Here is a 23,627-nt window from a genome sequence, read left to right as displayed (position 1 = left end):
GTATCCATGATCGAAATTTATTTGCACCAAGGTTTTAATGCAGAATACGCAGAAAACATGGCACTGCACTCAATTTATGCAATTCTGATTTTGAATGGCATTAATTGTTTAGCAATTGGGCTGCCTGAATCAATTAGAGTACCGCAGCTCGACCATCATGAAGACCTCGATCACCCAGGCATTGCAACACTTACAGATGAACAGAGACTGATGACTAATGCTGTTCTTGAATCTGTAGGTAAGAAGAGGAGAGGTGAGGTGCCTAACCCCTCCTGTTTCTATGTAGCTGCACCAGGCGGTTGTGGTGAAACTTATATGTTTGATACCATAATTTCTTATCTGCAAAGAAACAACTGTAACGTGTGCTTGGACAGGCATTGCCTCTACACTACTATGAGGAAGAAAGACTATCCATCGTTTGTTCAAGTGGTCTGTCCCACTCACGGAGGTCAGCATTTATAATGAACCAGCCACTTCAGACCATGCAAATTATTTACGAAACCTGGATTTAATAATCTTGGATGAAGCTTGTATAATCCCTTCGTTTGCTCTTCTTGCTATTGATAAAGCCTTGCGAGATATCACTGGCATTGCTTCTGTTTTTGGTGGTAAAGTTGCGCTCTTGGTGGGGGTGTCTTATGGAAAATCCTACCCATATTGCCAAGAGGAACACGTAAGGCAATTAGTGAAATCTGTATTAAAAATTCTCCTATGGTTGAACTGCATCCAATACAGATTAAGCCAAAACATCAGGACAACAGCAGATCAAAGGGAACTTGCAGCATGACTCTTGCATCTTGGCAATGGAACATATGCAGTTCCACAAGAACCTAATCTTGCTGTTGCTGGCATAGAAGTGCTTCGAATTTCATGTGTTGAAGGCGCTTTGGTGGATGACATCTTCAACAATACATATGAGGAAGAGAGAAGAAGCAGAGTAATTCTTTCGCCAAAGAACTCGGACTGCCTCCTGATCAATGAAGGAGTTTTGAGACAACTTCCAATTTACTACCGCACCTATTATAGTAGAGATGAAGTTTTGACCGATGATTCTGCTGAGGCTGAGCGCTTATCCACTTGAATTTCTACACTTTTTGACACCGACAATAATGACTCTTCATAAGTTTAAAACCCACCTCAATAGTAATGCTTCTTCGTAACATTTCTATCCAGAATGGACACTGCAATGGTACAACACTGAAGGTGGTGCCTATACATCAACGTTCAGTCGAGGCTTCGTTGATTAGCGGCTCACTAATCGAAGACGTGTCCTCATCCCCAAAATACAGCTGTCTCCAAGCAACCCTAACTTGCCATTTACCTTGGAGGGAACCCAGTTTCCTGTCCGTTTGTCATATACCATGTCTATTAACAACTCACAAGGGCAGATATTTGTGAAGATGGATTGTTCTTACCTCAGGCAGTGTTCTGTCACGGCAGTGGTATACTCCTATCTATATATATATATATATATAGTTTATATATATTATATATTATATATATATAGTTTTATTATATATAATGAATATCTATATATATGTAGTATATATATATATATAGCTTATATATATATAAACTAACGACCCATACCAGTTCATCATCTTCTCCTTCTTTGTCTGTCTGTCTCCATTACTTTAACCTTTACTCTGATGCAAACACTCAGATTTAAAGGTTAAAGTGATGGAGCAGACAGACAAGGAAGGAGAAGATGATGAACTGGTATGGGTCGTTAGTTTATATATATATAAACTATATATATATATATATATATATAACTAATATATTATATAGATATTCATTATATATATATATATAAACTATTATATATATATAGACATATATAATAGTATTATTATATAATATATATATATAGATAGATAGATAGATATAGATAGATAGATAGATAGATAATAGATAGATAGATAGATAGATAGATAGATAGATATAGATAGATATTCATGAATTTATATATATATATATATATATATAATAAATTTAATGAATATCTTTCGAAAGGGGAAACTACGTGTTGCATATATTATATAGTTTTGTACATATGTAGGTCTATCGTTTTCTGTAATCATATTGGAGGAAACTGGCATGGCTCTATGTTTGAAGGAGGAGTACCACGGGAGTGATTAGCATTGGCGATGTGTGCACACATGGTGGACAGTCCCACGTATCTCTGTGTTGTTATGAATTTGTAAATAGAACAGTGCAAATATACGCAATTTTAGTATTTGCTGCCTAAGTATCTCATTCCATTATATATGTAGAGATTTTAATTACGCCTTTCTTCAATGCGTTATATTCATAAATACATATATATAGAAAAGTTTATCATTTACTGAATATTCTATTAATCGGTTCGTGCAAATTCCAAGGGTCCCGCTAGTATATACATACATATATATATAGTAAGCTGACCTGGCAATTTTTATTCCAGAATGTAGAAGATGGTTGTAACAGACTTTGAACACAGCCAAGGAAACACTCCTACTTTACAGTGTTTATTAAGGTGTTTACATAATGTAATCTAAACGTGAGGACAATTTGGAAGCTGACTATGCAATAATGATTTCTGTGAAACGGGGTAAAAGCGTTAAAGAAACTTGTGAAATGCCCCAGACTGCTTATAGATAAACTCAATGAACTAGCATTTGTTTTTCGCTCGCAAAAGAATTCAGGAACGAACGGTAGCGTACGAGTGAGAGATGGTGAGGGACGTGAGGGAGAGGGACATAAGAACATCAGAGGCAGTTGAGAAAATTCGTAATTTTCTGGATGAAGACCGTTGTGTCTATAAAGACAATAAGCATATGGGATCTGAACATGCGGAAAATTTGTGCATTCTCAGTGTGCACAATGGCGAACAATAGGAATGTCGCGTTTGTGGCAGAGATGGGCATCGAAAGTGCCCATCACCCTCCTTACTATTCAGGCCATGCTCCCTGTGATTTTTGATCGTTCCCCAAGCTGAAGGAGAACTGCAGAGGCAGTCGTTTAGAAGACACTGAGAAAGTAAAAAAAAATGCTATGTCAAAAGTCCAGGAAATCTTAATTTTGGAGGTCTTCCATCGAACCTTCACGAAGTGGGTGAAACGCTACAACAAAAGTATTGTAGTCCGAAGATCCTACTTTGAAGGAAATATATAAATTTGTACTTCTTTCAAATTAGTAAATGTCTCTCCTGGAAACGTCTGAAAACATCTGAAGTGCACCTTCTATCCTTCTATGAGTATGTACATACATACCTACACAAACAAACAACCGCACACAGACACACACAGTCATTTATATGTACTTTTCTTATTTTAATAGTTTTGTTATGCATAAGTTGTGTGTATATATATATATATTGTATATTAGAGAGATATGGCTATTTCGTTTAATGTTGCTTCAACTGCGTACTACGGAGCTTTAATCTTCTTCCACCCGGTGGGTATTCACCATATCAATCATTTGGAGACAACAAAATATGTCTAGGCATGTGGCTGAGAATACAGGTCATTGAAAAGGCTGAAGAAAATTCGAAATGTATCTGGTGGCACGATTTTTGTCTCACTCCGATATGTATATTTTGTTTTGAACAAAGTAAGTGTTTTTGTTTTTTCTCGGATGAATAGCGCAGTGCCTTGGCTATGAGCGGTGTATATATTTTGAGTATGATACGCAGACATTTTTTTATATATTTGTATATAAGCGTATAATAGATGTCTGACTATCGTACACTGCACATTGTTGTATACAAACAGAAAATCTATGCTTAGATATTACGCACACATGTGCGCGCGCTGAAAATGTGTGTACGTGCGCGTAGTTAAAGATAGATAGATAGATAGACATAAACCATTTATATGTACTCTTAGGCATATGTATTCATATATTCATATATGTGCATGCGTATACATAGTTTCTTGAATATTGCAATATTATGTATATATATATATATATATATATATATATTTCTTTACTACCCACAAGGAGCTAAACACAGAGGGGACAAACAAGGACAGACAAACGGATTAAGTCGATTACATCGACCCCAGTGCGTAACTGGTACTTAATTTATCGACCCTGAAAGAATGAAAGGCAAAGTCGACCTCGGCGGAATTTGTAACTCGGAACGTAACGACAGATGAAATACGGCTACGCATTTCGCCCGGCGCGCTAACGTTTCTGCCAGCTCGCATATATATATATACACACATACCTACACACAGACACAGACACACACACACACACACACACACACACACACACACACACACACACATATATATATATATATATACCTCTGTATGTGTGTCTGTGTGTCTGTCTGTGTGTGTAGGTGTATGTTGTAATTGCAAACGTTATCTCATAGATAAGAACTGTTTATATTAACGCAATCTCTTACTATGGAACCCCCGAAATACCTGCTTCTTCTTTTATGTTATTTTTTATGATGTTATGAAAAATATTGATATACTGTAATAGATAATTTTAGTTTATTTTTTCATGATCTCAACAGAAAAACGAATTATTTTTGATAAATATTATTTGTGCACTTGCAATAAACGAAGTGTTTCGCTAGAGTAAAATAGACGAATATTACTTTCCTTTTCTGTAGCATATTTTTAATAAAGATTATCGTGTCATATATTTACTCTATTTTCCTTGTAAAGTTTTATTATTTTATTGCCTCTTATAAATTTAGTGTATAAATTTCAATAAGTATAATATAAATCTTTTATCAACTTAGTTTCCGAAATTTTCTTTTTAACTGTTTTGCCTTCGTACTTTAGTTTCAGCGTGCATAATATAAACTCAGAAAAAATCCTATTTACTCCGAATGATAAAAATATAATTCAGATAACTAGTGAATTATGTTCCTACTCGTATAAAGTAATTTGTTATCAATCTTGCTAAATTCATTACGTGGTGGGAAACTAACAAGTTTCCTAGTTTTTCTTTTCTTTACTGTTTTTTTTTCTTTTTTTTGTAGGTGATATTATCTAAAAAAAAGGAAAATAAAAGCTTGCAAACAAGAACATTATTAACAGGATCAGAGACGTTGTTTGCCGAGAACTTAGCTTCAACAGGATAAACATTGTCTCATTATATGATACAACAAGCAATAACAATTATTACAATATTAAGCCGTGACTATGTATAAACTCAAAGTTGTCTTTATAATGTTCTATATCACATCTATTCTTGCTGAAAGCCATATCAAGGATGAATGGCAACGAAATGTCCCGGTTAAATATTCATTATTAGCATTTTGTTTTTTTTCTTTATATAAGAATTTTCATTAATGTCCATTACAAAGAAAACCATATGTTGTTTGAGTTTGTAAAGTTGTCCGTAAGCATTTCTATCTATAAAGGAACTAAATTTAAATAAAGTGGCTTCCATATATAAATATGCATGTCAACGTAGCTATATTCTTTATTGTATTAGTATTCGTGTTTTGTAATTATCAGTTATCATTTGCGAAAGCTTTTTTTTTATTGGAAATCATGCAAATTTCATCTCATACAAGGCTTAAGACCCGAAATTCGCCATGAACGGTCATCAGTAAACGCGTAGGACAGGCAATAAAAAATACCCGGATCGTGACGTCGAAGGAACTGTCTTGCTTTCATTTCATCCGAGCAAATCCGTTGATTTTTACATCTGAACAAAAGGAAAACGATTTTACTGTTAACAAAGACACATACAATATTAGTTAACAAAGGCACATACAATTTATTCTGCAAGAAAATTTAGAAAAATCAGTTTGTTTTTAATTATTGTATTTAAAAAAAAAAAAGGAAATACCTAGCACTGAAGAGGTTGTTCTGATATTCATGACTTTATAAACGGGAATTTAATTGGCTTGCATAAGAATCCTGTTTCAATTTGAGCATAACGCTTTATGCTCAAACGTTATCACATTTCAGAATAAAATATTACTAATATCCCAAAGAATGCTTGTAGCGTATGACAGGATATTAGCATATGGGATTTGTGATATTGATTTTAAACTTTATTTCAGTGCATAATTTGAACTGATGTTACTAATTGCGGTGTTACAAATAGTTTGAACTGATGTTACTAATTAACTAGCTTGAGGTATTGAAATATACAGTATGTGAATCTAACTCTTCCTAAGAATATTTAGCAACATCTCGGAAAATTTAAGGAGAAAATACACTCATAAAAAATATCAAAATAATTAGGAGTGGCTGTGTGGTAAGTAGCTTTTTTTCCAACCACATGGTTCCGGGTTCAGTCCCACTGCGTGGCACCTTGGGCAAGTGTCTTCTACTATAGCCTCGGGCCGACCAAAGCCTTGTGAGTGGATTTGGTAGACGGAAACTGAAAGAAGCCATCGAATATATGTATATATATATATATATGCGTGTGTGTGTTTATGTGTCTGTGTTTGTCCCCTTAGCATTGCTTGACAACCGATGTTGGTGTGCTTACGTTCCCGTAACTTAGCGGTTCGGCAAAAAAGACCGATAGAATAAGGACTAGGCTTACAAAGAATAAGTGCTGGGGGTCGATTTGCTCGACTAAAAGGTGGTGCTCCAGCATGGCCACAGTCAAATGACTGAAACAAGTAAAAGAGTATACATGAATGTATATGAATGTAAAAGAGTATACATGAATGTACATGTATGGATATATTTATGCTCGTAAAATAACATGTTTCGTTTTGCATATATACGTAATGGTAATGAACAGCAGGAAAGGTTCTCATTATTTGCTGTGGGGAATAACTAATTTAATGATATTAGTTAGTTTACAACAATTTGGTTTCGTTTGATTAAAGTGAAATACGAACAGACCCATGCACCTATAATGACTGATGATAACATTTGACAATCACTATTACATTATAGAATATATAAGTGAAATTAATATGCCAACATTTTATACTTATTTCTTGTCTCCTTAAATTATCTGAAATGTTACTAAATATTCTTAGAGTTAAATTCTCATTTAGTATATTTCAATGTCTCAAGATAACTAATTACAAACACTGCGATTAGACATGTCGATTCCAATAATGTATTGGAAGAATGATTGAAACCAATATCACAAATCTCATATGCTGATATACTGTCATACTCTTCAGGAACAGCATACATCGGGATAATAGTAATATTATATGTATGATGGCCTCTCCCATCGAAGACGACGTATGAACGTTCAGTTTTTCCCCCGAACGACGTGCAAAAACGATTTGTTTATAGTGGATCAAATGCCCGTGTCTCATATTAGCTAACTCATTCTATTAAATCCACGTTGACTGAATAGGTGCAGTGTGTACCAGGCGTCAGGTGTCAAAGTGATCGCAGAGCAACGCGAGATGACGTGTTTTGGTCAGGAACACAACGCACAAGTCGATCCAGGAATTGGAGCCACGATCACTAGACCGTGAATGCAACACCCAACCACGAGTCCGTGTATACACACACACACACACACACACACACACACACACATATATATATATATATATATATATATATATATATATATATATATATATGTATATAAATAAATAATTAATTAATTAATTAATTATAATTAAAATAATATATTAATATAAAAATATACATACATACATATATATATATTTGTATATATATATAAAATTTATAAGTTTAAATTATTTAAATATTTTTTTTATTTTTAACTTTTATATTTTAAATTAATTTTATGTATTGGCTTATGTTTTTCACTGTTTGATTTGCCTAATAGTGGTTTTAATCTCTAATTTAATATAATATAATATAATAATATATTTATACTATAAAATTGGATTTAATCCTAAATCTCATTTTTATATATATATATATATATATATATATATATATATATATACCGGAGTAAACACATAAATGTGAAACAAGGTGGAAAAAAGAGTACTCAAATACCAGTGGTAGAGTAATATGCTTTATTTGAAGCAGCAGAAAATTCAACAAAATCTGTTACTCTGAGCTTCTCGTTGCCGTTCATCAGACAGTTTTTGCTAGCAAAAACTGTCTGATGAACGGCAACGAGAAACTCAGAGTAACAGATTTTGTTGAATTTTCTGCTGCTTTAAATAAAGTATATATATATATATATATATATATGTATATATATATATATATATATATGTGTGTGTGTATATATGTGTGTATATATATGTATGGATGGATGTATAGCTGTATGTATCTATTATGTATGTATGTATTGATATGTATGCAAACGGACTAGTAGACGGGAAGGAAATCACTTCAATTGAAGACTGAAGAGAATGGGAAGTAACAGGATGAGTAAACAGGACAAGAAAGTGTGGGTGTATTTGTGCGTATGTTTGTGAATTTTGTGTGTGAAGAAAAGAGGGAGAGAGGGAGGGAGAGAGGGAGAGTTCACGGGCCAAAGAAGCTGTGACGGAAAATGTGGAACAGTGGTAAGGTAAAGTGGGAAAGGCGAGGAGGGAGAAAGTTTGACTGAGAAGACTTGTGTAAGAGTGCGAATATATCGTGGGTCAAAAACAAAGTCACAAAAAAAGACAAATATTTGAGAATGATTTTGGGTGTGTATGTCACAGAGATAAGATGGTATATGAATGGTGGTATGTGTCTGTGTGGGTATGTGTATGCAGAGAGAAGATATGTGTGGCTAAGCGTGTCATCATGAGGGTGTGTGCTGATATACAGCACGTAACGGCAGACGGATTACGGCTATGCATTTCGCCCAGCATGCTAACGATTCTGCCAGTTCGCCACTTGAAACTTTACCGCCAGATCAAATGTTGGGGGTTAACTAGCTATTGCTATGCGCAATCTGCTGAAAATCTGACATGTGCAACTTGTAGTTGTTTGTGTAAAACTTCTTCAGGACTCAAAATGCATATGCGTAGTCAGCAAATTGAATGAAAGTACTTCTACATATAAAAACTGTAAATAATGAAAACAAATTAACTATATTGTAGAAATTTTAGCTGTACAGGAGTGGCTGTGTGGTAAGTAGCTTGCTTACCAACCACGTGGTTCCGGGTTCAGTCCCACTGCGTGGCATCTTGGGCAAGTGTCTTCTACTCTAGCCTCGAGCCAACCAAAGCCTTGTGTGTGGATTTAGTAGACGGAAACTGAAAGAAGCCCGTCGTATATATGTATATATATATATGTGTGTGTGTGTATGTTTGTGTGTCTGTGTTTGTCCCCCTAGCATTGCTTGACAACCGATGCTGGTGTGTTTACGCCCCAGTCACTTAGCGGTTCGGCAAAAAGAGACCGATAGAATAAGTACTGGGCTTACAAAGAATAAGTTCCGGGGTCGATTTGCTCGACTAAAGGTGGTGCTCCAGCATGGCCGCAGTCAAATGACTGAAACAAGTAAAAGAGTAAAGAGAGAGAGAGAGTACGTACACTGTTATAATTAACACTACATAGCAGAATTGTTATATATATACAGTTAAAATGTAAATAATGAAAAAAAATAAACTGTATTGAACTGTATTGTATGATTCTTATGTGTAGATGGTATATTTTTCTGTATGTGTCATTCTCTGTGATGGAACCCTGTAACCTTCCATTTCAACGGGTCATTCGCCTAAATGTTGCGCCCTTGTTACTTCATGTTTGTTAGAGTAGCTTCTGTCTTCATTACTGAACACTTATACGTCATTTTCGAAGGGAGGTCCACTCACCATGCCCTCCAAAATTCCTTTTAATTAAATTATTAGTATCGAGTACGTTATAAAAGTCGCGCACCAACTTATTCCATGTTTCCTACAATCTCCCATCGTTGTAGGTAAAATATCCTTTTAAATAACGCTGTAAATGTCTCAAACTGACAAAAGTTTGTAAAATGTTTATACAGTATTGTATGAAGGAGTGCATCGTGTCAATGACGATCCTGCAAACTGAATATAATTTTGTTAATGTCAAACTAATTTTTTTCCTCGTTAATCGGATGTGTTAGATTGCAGCGACAGGTTAGAAGGAAGTGCAGTTCCTCAGCTGTATCCTCATGAATTTTGTTCCTGGATATATAAAATTAAATTTCTCTACTCCATATATATAACAATTAATTTGTGGAAAACTGCCTAACGGAATGAAAACGTATAATTAGTTTAAAGCAGAACACGACCGGGAACGAATATTTTCTTACAAGAATTAAAGTATAATTACGACAGCAGAGTTTCTACTTTTCTTGGGGGTTCAATGAATTCCTCTTACCTTCTGCTTATTGCATTTTCCATTATCATCACAATATACTAATTATCTCCAACTACAGATAATTGCTGACTCTTAAAAGCGGATGTGAATGAAATTGGATTGCTTGCAACAGAATATGAATATAGATAGTGCGAAAAAGAGAGATAGAGAGAAACAGATACAAAGATAGATAGAAATGTATATACAAATATACGTGTATATATATATATATATATATATATATATATATATATATATAATATATATATATATATATATATATATACATATGCATATATATATTATATATAATAATATATATACATATGCATATATATATATAATAATATATATATATATATACATATGCATATATATATATATATATATATATATATATATCTATATATATATATATATATATATATATCTATATATATATATATATATATATATATATATATATATATCTATATATATATATATTATATATATATATATGTGTGTGTGTGTGGTGTGTGTGTGTGTGTGTGTGTGCATGTTTACAAATTCGTTTTGGAAGATATCAAAACGTGTGTTGAAGCTGATATTATTGTACTTCGGGATGATCATTTTGTTTATTATTATTTGGCAAAAAATAAAAATAATAGCAATCATAAAATGACCATACCGAAGTACAACAATATACATACATATATATATAATATATATATATATATTATATATATATATATATATATATATATATATATATATATATATATATATATGCATATATATAATTACATGCGTACATATATATCTGCATATATTTATATACATGTTTAGGCATACATACATTCATATATGTGTGTGTACGCATATTTTAATAATTGTTTTGTCCTGGTAATAAATTCGAAATAGGTTTTCATTTACATAACGTAGGATATTATTATACGCCTAAATGCTTTCGAATAAATTTTGCTGATACAATAACGTTTTGGTCTATTAGCTACCAACTTGTACATTGGCAAAACGATACGTTTTGAGCAGCTTTTTCCTCATCCCTCCCCCACTGTTGCTAAATTAATGTCCTAGTGAAGAGAGGGAGCTGACATTTCTTGCGACACTTTATGAGTTCAAATACCGCCAAGGTCGGCTTCGCCTTTAATGCTTTTGGATTCAATAAAATTAAGTATCAGTCAGGTATTTGCCCTCCTCTCCCCTCAAAACTGCTCGCTTTTTGCTTATATTAGGAAGAACATTTATGCGCATGTCTCTAAGATAGAATTTACTTATTCCATGAATGTTTACAAGTCATATTGACAGGAGTGGCTGTGTGGTAAGTAGCTTGCTAACTAACCACATGGTTCCGGGTTCAGTCCCACTGCGTGGCATCTTCGGCAAGTGTCTTCTGCTATAGCCCCGGGCCGACCAATGTCTTGTGAGTGGATTTGGTAGACGGAAACTGAAAGAAGCCTGTCGTATATATGTATATATATTTATGTGTCTGTGTTTGTCCCCCTAGAATTGCTTGACAACCGATGCTGGTGTGTGTATGTCCCCGTCACTTAGCGGTTCGGCAAAAGAGACCGATAGAATAAGTACTGGGCTTAAAAAGAATAAGTCCCGGGGTCGATTTGCTCGACTAAAGGCGGTGCTCCAGCATGGCCGCAGTCAAATGACTGAAACAAGTAAAAGAGTAAAAGAGTAAAGAGATGAATGTGTACAAAATCGAAACTATTTTCAGATAAAATGAAACAAGAAAAACTCTTCATTCACGTAGCAGTGGCAAATAGCAATCATCCAGTTGTTCTAGCTAAAATACTTGTTGAAATATAAGATCAAACATCAGCTTACTATAATGAGGATATCTCAAGTTGTTCCCATGCAGTTCGGACTGTTCTACATTTATCATTTTCCATGCGTCACTTAGTCTGTTTCTCTTTACAATCAGAAATAATGTTAGCACGGTTATTACGTAACTATGTTCGTTAACTGATAGACTCGATCTAATTAATCAAATACATTGATTGTTCTATAGAATCCCCTAATATGTACCTCTCGACAGGTATACAACTTTCTCTCGTGAAATAAATACAGAAATTTCTCAAAATTAATGGAACTAGTATGCTGCATATGTACGTATCATTCTCTAAAGTTCCGACGATTAAACTATCGCAATACAGATATTGCTTTCCAAATTTTGGCACAAGGCCAGCAATTTCGGGTGAGTGAGTAAGTCAATTACATCGACCGCCCTATTCAATTGGTACTTATTTTATCGATCTCGAAAGAATGAAAGGCAGAATTTGAACTCAGACCCTAAGGACAATCAAATTCAGAGGTTATTAAAGAAAACAGACAGGCGAAGAGTTACTCTTACAAATTATAATTACTCAATTATTTTTATTAACAATAACTTTTAACGTTACATACATATATACATATATGTAGGGGCGTAGATGTGAGTGGGTGGGTGTATGTGTTTAGGCTTCTGATTGTCCATCCCCATCGCTTGACAACACCCACACACTTCTGCGCACATACATATATGTATATATATGCATATATATATATATGTATGTACATATGTATGAAATATATATATATATATATATATATATTATAATATATATATATATATATATATATGTATGTGTGTTTCTCTCCTTGTTTTTCTGCGTCCCTTCTGTGTAGAAGAGCGTAGGTTCGAAACGTAAAAGACGTTTTCTATTTCTGAGCGTTATACTACTAATACATCTGTTTGTTTTGTACACCACCTGTCTTCGTCTTTTTGTTTTTCGTAAACTCTCCCTATATATATATAGATATATATATATATATATACTATATATATATATATATATATATATATATATATATATATATATTATTTGTGTGTGTATGAATATGTACTATACATTACCACAGAGTTTTCCTAAACCAAATTCAGAAGGCATTGATCAACCCGAAGCTATACTAAAAGACACCTGTTCAAGGTATCATGCAATGGGATTGAACCCGAAATCGCATGGTTTCAAAATAAGCTTTTTAATCACACAATCACTCCTGCACCTGTTTACAGAAGTAAAATGTATGCTGAGCTCTCTTCAGTAATTGAATTTTGTGTCGCTTTTCTAAAGCTTCTCTTAAAAATCATAGATTTTTCTTCAAATTTGAGTTGTATATTTTTTGTTGCTGTTTTGAATTCGCTGGAATTAAAGTTAACTGCAGTAAACCAGTTTCATTGTTCCATTACAACCAAGAATGCTATTGCTGGCACTTGGCATAACTCAATTTTAGAAAATAACCGTATAGTGAAAAATAGTACATGCATACACGCACGCACATACACATACATAATATATATATACATATATCTATACATATATAGATATACACATATATATACATAATAGATATACACATATATATACATATATATCATATATATATATAATATATATAAATATATATACATATATATATATATATATATACATATATATACATATATATAATATATATAATAAATATTATATATACATATATATACATATATATATAAATATATACATATAATATATACATATAATATACATATATACATATATATATATATATACATATATATACATATATATATATACATATATATATATACATATATATAATATATATATATATATATCTATATATACATATATATATATAATATATTATATATATATACAATATATATATATATAGATATATATATATATATATATATATATATAATCCATGTCTATCAGAATATGCCATTTGAAACATGAAATATACACCACGAAAGCTTTCCTCTGGGAGGTATTAATTTAATTTTGTTGCAATATATTCTTTGGTTTCCTTTTTTAACAATGGTTCGAATTTACATTGCGTTTTATAGTTATTTCATTTCTTAACATTGAATTCGGCCTATACTGTTACTATACTAGTAAACGAAGTGATTTGAAAAGTTGATTCAAACTGGACTTTTTTTTTAAATTCTTATTTACGATCATGTATTTACTGTCCCTATAGATATAAGAAATTGTCTGCAAGCAAGAGACGACACTATCTTGATTTACTATGAATACAACAGAAATTTCCAGAAAATTCAATATTTCACTATAATAAAATAATAAAACAAACATTAATAGCTTTACATACGAAAATGCTATGATTCTTTATTTATTATTTAACGGAAAGATTCTTTTGTCAGAAATTTTTTTTTATCATTTTAATGACAACTTTTAAGATACCGATGAGTAAAATAAAAATCTGAACATTATATTTCAAATCCCGTACACTAAAATGATTTTTAACAGGAACCATAGCGCTGTGGATTATATATCAGGAATACGACTTAATTTATTTTTAAATCCTTTCTATTCCGAAATAACTGAGAGAACGTTTTCACTACTTCATTTATGAGGAAAATCGTAGATAAAAAATTACGAAAAATTTCTCAAACTTTATATAGACTATCGATTTCTTCAAATACAAACTATGATGTTTATTTTCAATACGATTTTAATTTATGTTGCAAATAATGTATATAAACATGTATGGTGAATGGTGAATGGTCAAATTACGTTTTCTACATTTCCCACTTCGGACAAAATAAAGTATGGAACTAGATAATAGAAGGATACGTATACATACATATTCATGCCACCGGTCGATTTAGCATCTTTTCGGATAATGTCGTGAAAGAATGACTCGGCTGCTACAGCAAAATATTCGTATTCATTCTCCATTGCATAACTATGTTGGCGCCAAAGTTTGTTCGATTTAGCCTTCTGATATGCAGCCATTATCTGAAATAACCATTTATTTACATATGAATTATTCATAATTTACTTATTTGTCCTATAATTGAAGATTGTCTCGATATATATAATTCATTATTAAAAGTTATGGTTCCAAGTATATACTTTTCTAATACAATAAAATTGAAAGTTTCCTTATACTGTACATTGTTAACAAAGCATCTAGTAATAGGCTGTGTTAGTCCTCTATATTTCAATATTTAAATGTAATACTCTTAATTCACTATATTCTGTAAAATAGTTTATGATCCTCTGTTTTCAGTTTTAAAACATATCCTTCATTTAAATGTCTCTCATTATACTTAATATGTTATTTTGATTATCATATAATCAAAATGATGTATTATAGAAAGTTATTACAGTTTAGTGATAATTAAACCTGAAATACAAAACTGCAAATTTCTGATTGATTAAATAGTCAAATTCTTAATACAAGATGGTTCAGATTCAGTAGTTACTGACACGTGCACGCACACACACAGACACACACACACACACACACACACATATACACACACTGACTTATATATATAAAATAGTAAAAAGTGAAAAAAGTGAAAAAACTACAGAAGGCTTGTTTTAAAAGGTTAAAAAATATATATTTGAGTCATTATGTCAGAAGAATGTTATAAATTTTTTTCATACAATGACATAGTTTTGGAAGAAATGACCGGTTTCGCGTTCAGCTTTTCAAATTTCTTACATATATTACTCATCCAAACCACTGAAGACATAGTAGAAGTCGAACCCACGACTGACTTGAAATCATTGAGAATTTACTTAACGAAAAGCGCTGATCTCTAGTAGAGGTATGGATTATGCATGCAGGCATAGTTTTGTGGTGCAGAAGTTTTAAATGTAACTACGCCGTTTAAGGTTCAATCCTACAACATGGCACCTTAAGTAAGCGTCTTGCACCTTTAAATTAAACAAATCTTTATGAGTGAAATTTGGTAAATGGAAACTATGTAATAACCAGCTAGAAAAACTATTCTTGTTCTTGGGAAGTAGACAGTCCGTCCGTCGCCCAATTTTGCACCACCATCTTTCTTTGAGTGCTTTTAATGGATTACATTGTACTGCAAGAGTTAAGTATAATTGTCTGAAGTATAAAGATAATTTTCTACCTTTTCTCCCACAAGTCTCAGATTTCTTGAAAGTTTCATAATGCTGCTCCTTCTCTGATTAAGTCAAGTAAAATAGAAAATCAAAAAAAAAAAAACTTCCATTATCCTTACGTCGTTAACGGGAGACAATTCAAGTGTACTGATTTTATAATCCAGATTTTCTCCCGTCAAAAATCAATACTTTATTCACCCATCTATAAACAGAATTAAGATCAAACGATTGTATCTGACCCGCTACGGCACATACTTCAGATAAAGAAAGCATTGTTCATTGTTTTGTTATTATTTTCCAAGAAAATAAGACAACAATAGAGAACTTCGTTAATACTAAATCTGCTAAAATGGAATTAATAAGACAGCCACATTTTAAATATTTTATGTTATATACATTTGGCATTACAACACAGCTAATTCATGTTCCAACACGGTCGATAAATAAATGGGATGGAAGCACTCCGTCGGTTACGACGACGAGGGTTCCGGTTGATCCGATCAACGGAACAGCCTGCTCGTGAAATTAACGTGTAAGTGGCTGAGCACTCCACAGACACGTGTACCCTTAACGTAGTTCTCGGGATATTCAGCGTGACACAGAGAGTGACAAGGCCGGCCCTTTGAAATACAGGTACAACAGAAACAGGAAGTAAGAGTGAGAGAAAGTTGTGGTGAAAGAATGCAGCAGGGATCACCACCATCCCCTGCCGGAGCCTCGTGGAGCTTTAGGTGTTTTCGCTCAATAAACACTCACAACACCCGGTCTGGGAATCGAAACCGCGATCCTACGACCGCGAGTCCGCTGCCCTAACCACTGGGCCATTGCGCCTCCACGATAAATAAATAAACACTGTTGATAGAATGGAATGTTCTACACACCATGAAAATTGTGTTGTACCTAAGCAAGTAAATTACTGAACGGTAACAAAGAGGGTGGTCGTAGATTGGATACAAAACCGGACGCTATGTTTATACATTACTCTTTAGTACCTCATTCTCGAATATATTCTTTTTTCCACGCCTAATCTTAATGGGATTCGCTTTGGCTTTCATGTGCAGGCTGTGATTAATTTCTTGTAATACATTGAAGTTGATTCAATGTCTGTACTAGAATATTTTTCAAAGGAAATCAATATCAGTTGTTCTTGCAGGGAGAATGGTAGATAATGGTTTGTTTTAAATAAATGTATATTTGGGAACAGGATATTGGATTTTGTCAGAATTACGTTCTTTCTATGAGAATTACTAGTTTGATTTTGAGAGGTATGTAAGCTACGCAAAGAAGGAGGGTCCAAGACTATGATTTATAACAATCCTGGTACACTGAGAATGGTACAGTCGATCCTCAACTTGAAAAATCTGTGAATTAATGGAGAAAAGCAGAGGTATGGATAAATTCGAAAGGGACGTTATTCTAGAGAAATATTGGATAAGATGAAGCACAGTCAGGGTCTTGGGAAGAGAAAATGTGGGCGATACGAGTAAACCTGGATGGCAAATCTGTGGATATCTGTGAACCAATCATTAAAGAATTTTGGCTTTAATGACTGGTCAATCTGTCGGAAGGCCGTCATTGGTTTGATCTAGGATCTTTGTATGTGTAGCAGCGATGCCATCCCAAAGATGTGAGCAGCACTCCATTATGTATTCCTAACTCTAAAGAATGAGGCAGGTATATGTGACACGATTTTGGTAATATTATAAATAAGGGCGAGCATTATGAGGTATCTTCAAGAACAATAATACCGAGCATTTTTAGTAATGTTGTTTTAATTGTATGTTATTCGTGACTATTAAAATTGATTAAAACAAAATAATTTTCATTCTGAAAAGAAATTAGTTTTTTCAAGAATGATGAAGTACGATTTCTAACTTTTGCCCGATACCACGACTTCGTGACGAGATATATTGTCGATGTGTCTCCAACATTAAATCTGACGTATCTCGTATATTGTTTTTCGACCTGCTAGATATAGCGGCCAAATTTCCTTAAACTTACACTATATTGGAGAATGTGGTAATTCATATAAAAAAGATTGCGAGTCGCAGATAGTAAGATATTCATTGAAATGATCGATCGGTATTGATCTGGAGCTCAGAACTAATAACTGATATTTAGTTTTTTTGTCCGGCAGGGATAAATAGAAGTTAAATAAATAGAATTTGTCGTGATTTGAACTTAGAATACGAAAAAGATCACAAAATAAATTCTGCCATTACTGTGAATCTGCTTTTCTTAAGAGAAACTATATGTTCTGCATAGTAATGTATTATGGGTGTATATATCGGTATGGTACAGAATAATTATTCTGAAAAAAAAAAGAGAATAATTAAAAGAAAACGTTTAAGTTTTACGACATGTTACATATTTTTACTGACCTTATCTTTCCACGTATCATTCATATACATATGTACAAGATGAGCAAACTCATGAGTGAGAATATTCTCTGCTCCTTGGTAAATATCTGTCGGTAGACAAAGAATTGATTCCATGTTGGATAGACTAATTTCATTGGTTAAACCAGCAACTTCTGAGTATTTTCTACCATCGAATGTACACGTATTATTACAAACACCTTCACAAGTCTCTGCAAGAAAGAAAGCAAAATCTTTAATTCATGAAACATAATCAGTGTCTCAAATTTATAGGCGGGAAGTAATAATGTTGTGTGTCACGTGTTCTTACGTGACTTAAGTAAAATCGGAATGCCGTGGTCAGGTCTGAACTAATAACACGATTCGCCATAAAATTACTCTGCATTATGATATAAGCCAAAGAATTATTGATTTATTATTTTCGCAGTTACCCATAAAAGAGAATATGGGATTTGTGCCAGTCGTACCTTTTGTTGCTATTGGTATTCTTATTTCTTACTTTTTTACTGCCCACAAGGGGCTACACACAGAGGGGACAAAAAAGGACAGACAAACGGATTAAGTCGATTATATCGACCCCAGTGCGTAACTGGTATTTATCTAATCGACCCGGAAAGGAGGAAAGGCAAAGTCGACCCCAGTGCGTAACTGGTATTTATTTAATCGACCCGGAAAGGAGGAAAGGCAAAGTCGATCCCGGCGGAATTTGAACTCAGAACGTAAAGACAGACGAAATACCGCTAAGCATTTCGCCCGCGTGCTAACGTTTCTGCCAGCTCACCACCTTTCGTTGCCCTTGGTATTAGCGGGGCAATTAAAGGAACAGAAGCTTAATGAGGAAGTAAACCCATATCGCGTTCCCGGTTTGCATGCAAGTATGTCTGTTGCTCTTCTGCGCTCACTTTACACCGAGAAAAATATTTTCGTAATGATTTTAGTTTATCTACTTTATTTGTTATGATACTCAAGCAATGTTATATTTTTGAAACCAAAGGATACAATAACCTTTTCGAAAATCCTATTAAAAAAAATAAACATTTGCTCGTTTATGTCAGCTGCTACATGAAATGCGTTGTTCATTGTTATATATTTCCTGCGGCAAAAAAAAAGTACTATGAAAGAAACACAACTTCACATTCAATTAACTAAATTGATAATTCAAATGAATGCATTCTTGCAAGAATATAATTATTTAAAATAAGCAAAATCCGTAAATGACTGAATATTTGATAAGATACATGAATGTATCACCGTCCTCATAATGCATTCTCCTTAATTTTATGCTTGTTTTATCTAATCATAATTATAGAAAGAAAACTATTATTATAATTATAGAACACACGCTTCACATCTTACAAAATCTAATAATTATTTCAAATAAGTAGATTCAGATTTTTGGGCGACAGTTTCTTTGACTAAGCAATTTTCAACATTCTTATTGAAATAAAAACGGATTAAGTAGATTTTGCTTTATTTCTGTAAAATATATCTGATAAAAGCAAAATAACTACAAAACTTCAAAAGTAGTTTGGAATCATAAATCTACGCAAAACAGTGGCTTTTGTATTTTTTCTTCAAATAGGGAAGCTTCATATCATTCTCAATTGTACTCAGTATAATATTTGTATATAATTATGAAAGATATTTATCATTTTGTGGAAATATTCTGTATTGTAATTTTTTACTTTTATCAGCTTCTGCAGCTTACCAACTGTTATGATAGATACATTTCAATTTGTGGATATTAGAATACAATGGCGGAACGGTACAATAAGAACTATTAACTAATATTTTTCTAAATCAAACAATAACATTTGCTTTTACATATAATTTTATATAATCAGATAGAATGATGCAGATTACTTACGAAAGCACTCCGGTCTGTCAACTAAATCAGCATTCTCTGGATATACAGATAGCGTTTCGGCTAACGTAAAGATACCAACGCCGTGGGATTTTGAGACATTCGCGAACACTTCTCTCGGCATGTATTGAGTAATCTTCGAAAGAGTTAAACATGTCTGCACGAATGGAATGTCATCAGGATTAATAAATATAAAGAGGTTTGAGGATGTGTGTGTGTGTGTATGTATGTGTATGTTTGTATATGTATCTATGTATATATATATATATATAATATATATATATATATATATATATTTTACTACTCACAAGGGGCTAAACACAGATAGAACAAACAAGGACAGACAAACGGATTAAGTCGATTACATCGACCCCAGTGTGCAACTGGTACCTAATTTATCGACCCCGAAAGGATGAAAGGCAAAGTCGACCTCGGCGGAATTTGAACTCAGAACGTAACGGCAGACGAAATACGGCCACGCATTTCGCCCGAGGTGCTAACGTTTCTACCAGCTCGCCGCCTTTATATATATATATATATATATATGTGTGTGTGTGTGTGTGTGTGTATGTATGTATGTATGTATGTATGTATGTTTTATGTATGTATACACACATGTTACTGCGTCACGCTGAATCTCCCTGAGAACTACGTTAAGGGTACATGTGACTGTGGAGTGCTCAGCCACTTGCACGTTAATTTCACGAGCAAGTTGTTCCGTTGATCGTATCAGCTGGGACCCTCGTCGTCGCAACCGACGGAGTGCTCCTATACACACATGTTACGATTTCTTTGTTTTGCGTGTAGGTGAGAGTCGTATATGTGTTCGTGTGTATGTTTGAATGTGTGTGTATGTTTGTATATGTATCTATGTATATATATATATATATATATATATATATATATATGTGTGTGTGCTGTGTGTATGTGTTTGTGTGCATGTGTGTGTATGCATCTATGTATATGTGTGTGTGAGTGTGTACATATTTATGTAGTATTTAAAGTCATTTGGTACGCTGGTTGGTCTGCCGTTTGCATCAGCAGCAATATGATGCTGCAGAGAAATTTTATGTATGTAAACTGGCGTCACATAAGTGCATCCCGTAAAATATTATTGCAACTATTCAGTTATTATTGCTGTTATTAGTTAGTATATTTGAATTACTTGTATTTTTATTATCCCGATAATTTTATAACTTACCACAGTAATCGCTCGCTCGTAGACGTTATTAGTTGCTGCTATTCGAATGCTAACCTCATCAGGTTTGAAAAGTAAACAGTTCCCCGAGCGAGTAAGATATCTGTATCGAAAGTTTGTTGGCTTAAGTGGACTTCTCTTAAGGCTGCTACAGGTAGAAGTGTAAAACAGAAAAATAGAAAAAGAAAACAAATAAAATGCATGTATTATAGATTGTAAGTGAAGAAAATATGTAAAACTAATTACGACTGATAATTATTTTCATCTGATATAAGTTTGTATCTAAAGATTTTGTTTCAAGTTTGTATTCTAGTATTTAAAAGTTGGGATCTTTTCGGTTTGAACGGCAGTTTTTTCTAGCGGTGTCATAGGAAATTGTCACCCATAATCATGAACCTAGTATCAATCTATTGCATTTCAATCTGTTTTAGGGTTAGGGTTAGGGGTAGGGGGAAGGGTATCTTTTTTTCTACACAAATGTAAATAAACCCAATCTGTTTCTTAAACGAGGGACATATTCATACGGCACAGAATGATTTTTTACCTCAATGGACGTCATTGATTGGTGGAAATTGAAGAAATTGAAGAAAAAAGACAACAAATATCTTACAAACTATAGAATTTTCTCAATAAAGCCAAGATAAAAGGATGTTTTATAAACACATTCTACCAGTATACAAAGTTTAAAATTTTTTAGTTACCTAGAAATTATGTTAAAAACTGCCGTTCAAAACGAAAAGATCCAAAAGTTGTACTACATTGGTTAACTCTACTTTGATTGTACACAGATACACACATGTTTGTATGTATGTATGTATATGTGTGCGTGTGTGCGGGTGTCTGGGGTATGTGTGTATGTATATATATATATATAGTGTTGCTGTGTGTGTGCGCGCGTTGATGCATTGTTAGAACACCGTAATACTACGGTATTTGTCTTGAGAGAGCATCTCGTATAGATGTTCTTAAAGGCACCGAGATATCAATGTCAGACGAAAATTAGCCTGCATCAGTGGTTGAACTGCTAGATCACATAATTTCTGTATGTTAACATTTAATCAGTAGCCTGTATCCATTAACATCGTCTGATTCTATATGTGTATGCGTGTGTGTGTATGAATCATGTCAAATTTCTTCCAACCAATTGCAGATATTCAAATTTTAAAGAACTGTTTCCAAATTTTTCCAAAAATTTAATAATAAAGAATTTAGGGACATTTAAATTTGCATAATTTTACTCAAAAGTTCGTATACGGTTCCGTGGGTAAACACCAATATACTGGGGTTGTCATGACAACAAACACTTTCGACTTCTGCTGCGAGGACTCTGAGCTTGTTTCCTTGCCAAAATTCACGTAACTTTAAATTTCTCTGACTTGTTTATTATTAATTTTTCGAAGAAATGAATACGATTTTTGTTATCCGCAAGACAAAACAACAAATTTTTTTTTTTTTTGAAAATTTCTCAAATAAAATTTCAGAAAATACGAGTGGTTGGAAGACATTTAACAAGATACACACACACACACAACACACACACACACACACACACACACACACGCACGCACACACACACGCGCACACACATACACACACAACGTGTATACGTATATAGATAGATAGATAGATAGATAGATAGATAGATAGATAGATAGATAGATAGATAGATAGATAGATGGATGGATGGATGGATGGATGGTCAAACAGACAGACATATACACATATATGTGTATGTGTGTATATAGAATGTTCCCAGTATGGAGGTAGCAAGACCTAATTTCAAATGCGCACTAATACAGGTGTTTAGTTAACTATCTTTCGATTGGGACCCTACTGAGTTATAAAGGTAAAAAAAAATAAAGAGTACATCAGTTATAAAGGGGAAGGTAAGATGCCGCGACCTTTTGCCGGATCTCAGAGACTTGCCGAAGAAAGTTATCATATCTAAATGATATGTTTGGAGTTGATAAGAGTTTTAATGACTTTGATGATTGGTTGGCTCGATCAAATCCACCCTGTGCTAAACAATGGTGGCATTAACTTTAT

At 33.3% G+C, this 23,627-nt stretch overlaps 1 protein-coding gene across 1 annotated transcript; it reads right to left on the bottom strand.

Moving 5' to 3' along the window:
* Positions 1 to 5,149: 5,149 nt before the first annotated feature.
* On the bottom strand, positions 5,150 to 21,711 carry LOC118762826. The gene is made up of 5 exons (XM_036501692.1): positions 21,585 to 21,711; positions 20,387 to 20,540; positions 18,523 to 18,731; positions 14,856 to 15,010; positions 5,150 to 5,661 (listed from the first exon to the last, which is right to left on the bottom strand). Exons 2-5 carry the CDS (start codon positions 20,505 to 20,507, stop codon positions 5,514 to 5,516), a joined length of 633 nt encoding a protein of 210 aa, XP_036357585.1. The 5' UTR covers positions 20,508 to 20,540; positions 21,585 to 21,711; the 3' UTR covers positions 5,150 to 5,513.
* Positions 21,712 to 23,627: the final 1,916 nt, after the last annotated feature.

This window comes from Octopus sinensis, linkage group LG3 (genome assembly GCF_006345805.1).
Source record: "Octopus sinensis linkage group LG3, ASM634580v1, whole genome shotgun sequence".
Classification (NCBI taxonomy): Eukaryota; Metazoa; Mollusca; class Cephalopoda; order Octopoda; family Octopodidae; genus Octopus; species Octopus sinensis.
Note: the sequence above shows the minus strand (reverse complement) of the source record. Positions and strands in the feature narration are given on the sequence as shown.